Source organism: Plasmodium berghei (genome assembly GCF_900002375.2).
Source record: "Plasmodium berghei ANKA genome assembly, chromosome: 12".
In the NCBI taxonomy this organism is placed as follows: domain Eukaryota; phylum Apicomplexa; class Aconoidasida; order Haemosporida; family Plasmodiidae; genus Plasmodium; species Plasmodium berghei.
The window spans coordinates 49,175-56,662 of NC_036170.2; the positions used below are offsets into that span (position 1 = coordinate 49,175).

Genomic DNA, 7,488 nt, shown 5'->3' on the forward strand with positions numbered 1-7,488 from the left:
ATATATTTAAAGAACCTTTTATTTATATTATAATATTATTTAATAGTATTGTATAGATCAATAATATTAATACATGGTAAAATTCAATTGCTTTTTGAACCCTAATTACAAATTTTTAAGTAAATTTTTTTTTTTATACCAGAAACAATTTTTTACTAATTAAAACGTTATTTTATAGAACTAAAATTGCTTATAATGAAGTGGAAAAAACATAAAACAAAAAAAACATAAACAAATACATTCGAGAATACATAATTGTCTTTAAAGCATAAGGAAAACGGCTACATTGTCATACATTTTATAAGTGTAATATTAAATCGTTACATTATATTTTAAATTGTAATAATTAAAAAAAATAGATACGCCAAATTACTATATAACTTTACATACAAATCATTTTATTAGAATTAATCCAATAAAACACTTATAAATGATCGGACAATTATTAAACTAATAATTCGAGATAGTGCAAACAATTATATAAAACAATACAAATATATTAATAACTTGATTTAAAAAGTAATACTAAAAAATAATAAATTATAGTTTTTTTATGCTATAATATTATTTTCATGAACAATAAACATTTTCATGTTTTAAAGAATAGACAAATAATATATTTTCGGTTAAAATTTTTGTTTTTTGATATGTGCTTTTCATTATTATTTTCTATGTTTATTATCCAATTTACATCATTTTAGAACTTATTATTATATTGTTTTATTATGATAGGATTATTTTCGTGTAGTTTTTTTATTTGAGAAATCCTTATTTGAAACATTATTGCGTGGAACTCGTTGTGCAAGCGGTCTATTCGGAACAGTAATGAGTGGAGCTCGCTGTGCAAGTGATTTATTCGGAGCATTAACACCTTTGAGTGGTTGATCTGCCGCAGGTTTGTTTGGAATATGTTGACTTGGGATTTTGGGGTCTGAAACGTGTCCTAAAATTTGTTGACTTGGAACTTGTTGCCCTATAATTTTTTGTTGTGTATCTTGTTCTCCTGAAACTATTATATGTGTATCTTGTTCTCCTGAAACTATTATTTGTGTAAATTGTTGTCCTGAAACTATTATTTGTGTAATTTGTTGGTCTGAAATTTGTTGACCTGGAACTTGCTGGTCTGAAACTTGTTGTCGTGTAATTTGTTGATCAATAATTCGTTGACTTGGAATTTTCTTATCTGAAGCTTGTTTATCTAAAACTTGTTGACCAATAATTCGTTGACTTGGAACTTGTTTACCTGAAATCTGTTTATCTAAAACTTGCTGACCAAGAATTCGTTGACTTGGAACTTGTTGAACTGAAATCTGTTTATCTAAAACTTGCTTATCTAAAACTTGTTGACCAATAATTCGTTGACTTGGAATTTGTTTACCTGAAATCTGTTTATCTAAAACTTGCTGACCAAGAATTCGTTGACTTGGAACTTGTTGACCTGAAATCTGTTTATCTAAAACTTGCTTATCTAAAACTTGTTGACCAATAATTCGTTGACTTGGAATTTTCTTATCTGAAGCTTGCTTATCTAAAACTTGTTGACCAATAATTCGTTGACTTGGAATTTTCTTATCTGAAGCTTGTTTATCTAAAACTTGTTGACCAATAATTCGTTGACTTGGAACTTGTTTATCTGAAGCTTGTTTATCTGAAGCTTGTTTATCTAAAACTTGTTGACCAATAATTCGTTGACTTGGAACTTGTTGACTTGGAATTTGTTTATCTGAAGCTTGTTTATCTAAAACTTGTTGACCAATAATTCGTTGACTTGGAATTTGTTTATCTGAAGCTTGTTTATCTAAAAATTGTTGACCAATAATTCGTTGACTTGGAATTTTCTTATCTGAAGCTTGTTTATCTAAAACTTGCTGACCAATAATTCGTTGACTTGGAATTTTCTTATCTGAAGCTTGTTTATCTAAAACTTGCTTATCTAAAACTTGTTGACCAATAATTCGTTGACTTGGAATTTTCTTATCTGAAGCTTGTTTATCTAAAACTTGTTGACCAATAATTCGTTGACTTGGAATTTTCTTATCTGAAGCTTGTTTATCTAAAACTTGTTGACCAATAATTCGTTGACTTGGAATTTTCTTATCTGAAGCTTGTTTATCTAAAACTTGCTGACCAATAATTCGTTGACTTGGAATTTGTTTATCTGAAGCTTGTTTATCTGAAGCTTGTTTATCTGAAGCTTGTTGACCAATAATTCGTTGACTTGGAACTTGTTGACTTGGAATTTTCTTATCTGAAGCTTGTTTATCTAAAACTTGCTGACCAATAATTCGTTGACTTGGAATTTGTTTATCTGAAGCTTGTTTATCTGAAGCTTGTTTATCTAAAACTTGTTGACCAATAATTCGTTGACTTGGAACTTGTTGACTTGGAATTTTCTTATCTGAAGCTTGTTTATCTAAAACTTGTTGACCAATAATTCGTTGACTTGGAATTTTCTTATCTGAAGCTTGTTTATCTAAAACTTGTTGACCAATAATTCGTTGACTTGGAACTTGTTGACTTGGAATTTTCTTATCTGAAGCTTGTTTATCTAAAACTTGCTGACCAATAATTCGTTGACTTGGAATTTGTTTATCTGAAGCTTGTTTATCTGAAGCTTGTTTATCTAAAACTTGTTGACCAATAATTCGTTGACTTGGAACTTGTTGACTTGGAATTTTCTTATCTGAAGCTTGTTTATCTAAAACTTGCTGACCAATAATTCGTTGACTTGGAATTTGTTTATCTGAAGCTTGTTTATCTGAAGCTTGTTTATCTAAAACTTGTTGACCAATAATTCGTTGACTTGGAACTTGTTGACTTGGAATTTGCTTATCTGAAGCTTGTTTATCTAAAACTTGCTGACCAATAATTCGTTGACTTGGAACTTGTTGACCTGAAATTTGCTTATCTGAAGCTTGTTTATCTAAAACTTGCTGACCAATAATTCGTTGACTTGGAATTTGTTTATCTGAAACTTGTTTATCTGAAGCTTGTTTATCTAAAACTTGTTGACCAATAATTCGTTGACTTGGAATTTTCTTATCTGAAGCTTGTTTATCTAAAACTTGCTGACCAATAATTCGTTGACTTGGAACTTGTTGACTTGGAACTTGTTGACTTGGAATTTTCTTATCTGAAGCTTGTTTATCTAAAACTTGCTGACCAATAATTCGTTGACTTGGAATTTGTTTATCTGAAGCTTGTTTATCTAAAACTTGTTGACCAATAATTCGTTGACTTGGAACTTGTTGACTTGGAATTTTCTTATCTGAAGCTTGTTTATCTAAAACTTGTTGACCAATAATTCGTTGACTTGGAATTTTCTTATCTGAAGCTTGTTTATCTAAAACTTGTTGACCAATAATTCGTTGACTTGGAACTTGTTGACTTGGAACTTGTTGACTTGGAACTTGTTGACTTGGAACTTGTTGACTTGGAATTTTCTTATCTGAAGCTTGTTTATCTAAAACTTGCTGACCAATAATTCGTTGACTTGGAATTTGTTTATCTGAAGCTTGTTTATCTGAAGCTTGTTTATCTAAAACTTGTTGACCAATAATTCGTTGACTTGGAACTTGTTGACTTGGAATTTTCTTATCTGAAGCTTGTTTATCTAAAACTTGCTGACCAATAATTCGTTGACTTGGAACTTGTTGACTTGGAACTTGTTGACTTGGAATTTTCTTATCTGAAGCTTGTTTATCTAAAACTTGCTGACCAATAATTCGTTGACTTGGAATTTGTTTATCTGAAGCTTGTTTATCTAAAACTTGTTGACCAATAATTCGTTGACTTGGAACTTGTTGACTTGGAATTTTCTTATCTGAAGCTTGTTTATCTAAAACTTGTTGACCAATAATTCGTTGACTTGGAATTTTCTTATCTGAAGCTTGTTTATCTAAAACTTGTTGACCAATAATTCGTTGACTTGGAACTTGTTGACTTGGAACTTGTTGACTTGGAATTTTCTTATCTGAAGCTTGTTTATCTAAAACTTGCTGACCAATAATTCGTTGACTTGGAATTTGTTTATCTGAAGCTTGTTTATCTGAAGCTTGTTTATCTAAAACTTGTTGACCAATAATTCGTTGACTTGGAACTTGTTGACTTGGAATTTTCTTATCTGAAGCTTGTTTATCTAAAACTTGCTGACCAATAATTCGTTGACTTGGAATTTGTTTATCTGAAGCTTGTTTATCTGAAGCTTGTTTATCTAAAACTTGTTGACCAATAATTCGTTGACTTGGAACTTGTTGACTTGGAATTTTCTTATCTGAAGCTTGTTTATCTAAAACTTGCTGACCAATAATTCGTTGACTTGGAACTTGTTGACTTGGAATTTTCTTATCTGAAGCTTGTTTATCTAAAACTTGCTGACCAATAATTCGTTGACTTGGAATTTGTTTATCTGAAGCTTGTTTATCTGAAGCTTGTTTATCTAAAACTTGTTGACCAATAATTCGTTGACTTGGAATTTTCTTATCTGAAGCTTGTTTATCTAAAACTTGCTGACCAATAATTCGTTGACTTGGAACTTGTTGACTTGGAACTTGTTGACTTGGAATTTTCTTATCTGAAGCTTGTTTATCTAAAACTTGCTGACCAATAATTCGTTGACTTGGAATTTGTTTATCTGAAGCTTGTTTATCTAAAACTTGTTGACCAATAATTCGTTGACTTGGAACTTGTTGACTTGGAATTTTCTTATCTGAAGCTTGTTTATCTAAAACTTGTTGACCAATAATTCGTTGACTTGGAACTTGTTGACTTGGAATTTTCTTATCTGAAGCTTGTTTATCTAAAACTTGCTGACCAATAATTCGTTGACTTGGAACTTGTTGACTTGGAATTTTCTTATCTGAAGCTTGTTTATCTAAAACTTGCTGACCAATAATTCGTTGACTTGGAATTTGTTTATCTGAAGCTTGTTTATCTGAAGCTTGTTTATCTAAAACTTGTTGACCAATAATTCGTTGACTTGGAACTTGTTGACTTGGAACTTGTTGATCTGAAATCTGTTTATCTAAAACTTGCTTATCTAAAACTTGCTGACCAAGAATTCGTTGACTTGGAACTTGTTGACCTGGAATTTTTTGGTTCACCGTAGGTTTATTTGAAACTGTATTTCTTGTTACGGAATGGCATATTGTATCTTTGTTTAAAACATTCACATTTGAATTTCCTGCAACATTAGTTCTATTTTTTCGATAATTATCATTATTTGTTCTGTTCACACCAGCATAATAATTCTCTGAAATTTTATTCGAATTATCTTGAGATTCATTATTATCTGATTCCAAATTTATTATTATAGTATTTTTTTCTTTATAAGTTACTTTTGGTCGACAATCCCAATTATTAGAATCTACAACATTTTTGTTTTCTGTATTTTTTATTTCATTGTTATGATTATCATTTGCATTTTCGTATACGTTGTCTGTTTTATGACTAGTATTATCATTATTTCCACATCCAACCTTTGATGCATCCTTTAATTTGTCGTAATCATATTTTTTAAAAGTTGCATAGTCATAATTTATTTCAATATCACTTGAATTGGTATCATCAATATAAGGAATATCATTATTTCCATGTCTAGCCTTTTCGGCATCCTTTAATTTCCTTTGATAATGTTTTTTAAAAGTTTCATAGACATCTTCATCATTACTTGAATCGCTACCATTATCACTTGAATCGCTACCATTATAACTTGAATCACTATCATTATAAATTAAATCGGTATCGCCAACACAATGAGTATAATCATTGTCAAATTTGCGTTTGTAAGTATATTCATTGTCACATTCACGTTTGTAAGTATATTCATTGTCACATTCACGTTTGTAAGTATAATCATTGGAACGTTCATTTTTGTAAGTATAATCATTGGTACGTTCATTTTTGTGAGTATAATCATTGGTACGTTCATTTTTATGAGTATAATCATTGGTACGTTCATTTTTGTGAGTATAATCATTGGTACGTTCATTTTTATGAGTATAATCATTGGAACGTTCATTTTTGTAAGTATAATCATTGGTACGTTCATTTTTGTGAGTATAATCATTGGTACGTTCATTTTTATGAGTATAATCATTGGAACGTTCATTTTTATGAGTATAATCATTGGAACGTTCATTTTTGTAAGTATAATCATTGGTACGTTCATTTTTATGAGTATAATCATTGGTACGTTCATTTTTATGAGTATAATCATTGGAACGTTCATTTTTATGAGTATAATCATTGGAACGTTCATTTTTGTAAGTATAATCATTGGAACGTTCATTTTTATGAGTATAATCATTGGTACGTTCATTTTTGTGAGTATAATCATTGGTACGTTCATTTTTGTGAGTATAATCATTGGTACGTTCATTTTTATGAGTATAATCATTGGAACGTTCATTTTTATGAGTATAATCATTGGTACGTTCATTTTTGTGAGTATAATCATTGGTACGTTCATTTTTGTGAGTATAATCATTGGAACGTTCATTTTTATGAGTATAATCATAAACTTTTTTATTTTCATCTACAGAAGCACCGTAATTTTCATCATAATATGGTTCGGAGTTCTTTTTCTCCGCTAAACTTGAATTATCATCATTTGATTTTGAATCATTTTCATCAGAATAATATTTTGAGTATATACTATTAGCGTGAAAATCACCCTGAGTATCTTTATATTTATTTTCTTCAGGTAAATTATTAGTAAAATCGTATTTATCAACAATATAGTTTCTTACTTCCTTAATTTGTGTTCCACAAGAATCCATATAACTTGATAAAAGATTTTTTATTCCTAAAATTTGTGATTCACAAGTATTTCTAAAAGAATCAATATTTTTCTTTACTTCTTCTATTGCTAATCCATAAGATTTCATATCTGATACATAATTACCAAAATTCAATAAATTATGATGAGCTTCTAGTAGGCCTTGGTTACGTTTTTCAATAGGAGCCAGCACTTTATTTCTTAGTTCGAAAAATTGACTTTCATAGTTTACACCGTCTTTATCAATATTGGGATATATCTTTTTCATAAAGCATATTTTGCGTTCATTAATACGTCCTTTAGTTTTAGGGTTTGTTTTATAAAATGAATAGATGGGATCATTATAAGTTCTCGCAAGTATATCTTTATTATTATTGCTATCGTATGTGTCATCTTCAAAGCATGATGCTAATATTCTTATTCTCTGTAAATTGAATTTATTTTTTACTACGATTTCACCATTGCGCAATGTAACGGGGATGTCCTAAAAAGGTAAAAGAAAATTATTATAGTTTTATTAATACTAATCGAAATAAAGAAACAACAAATGAGCAAATAACCACAAATATATTAAATTTCTTATTGCGTATTTTTGAGATTTTGCATTTTTATATTACATTAGTGAAATATCCTAATATCCATATGAAAATTAAGTTTAACAATCCAATTTTTATAATCAAGATTTTGTTAATCCTATTCTCGGATTTCAT

General features: G+C 29.3%; 1 protein-coding gene across 1 annotated transcript; it reads right to left on the bottom strand.

The window, feature by feature from the left end:
- Positions 1-734: 734 nt before the first annotated feature.
- PBANKA_1200600 (Plasmodium exported protein, unknown function) lies at positions 735-7,488 on the bottom strand (the record flags this gene model as incomplete). Its single annotated transcript, XM_034566047.1, has 2 exons — positions 735-7,262; positions 7,396-7,488. The coding sequence occupies 2 exons, from the start codon at positions 7,486-7,488 to the stop codon at positions 735-737; spliced, it is 6,621 nt and encodes a 2,206-aa protein (XP_034422683.1).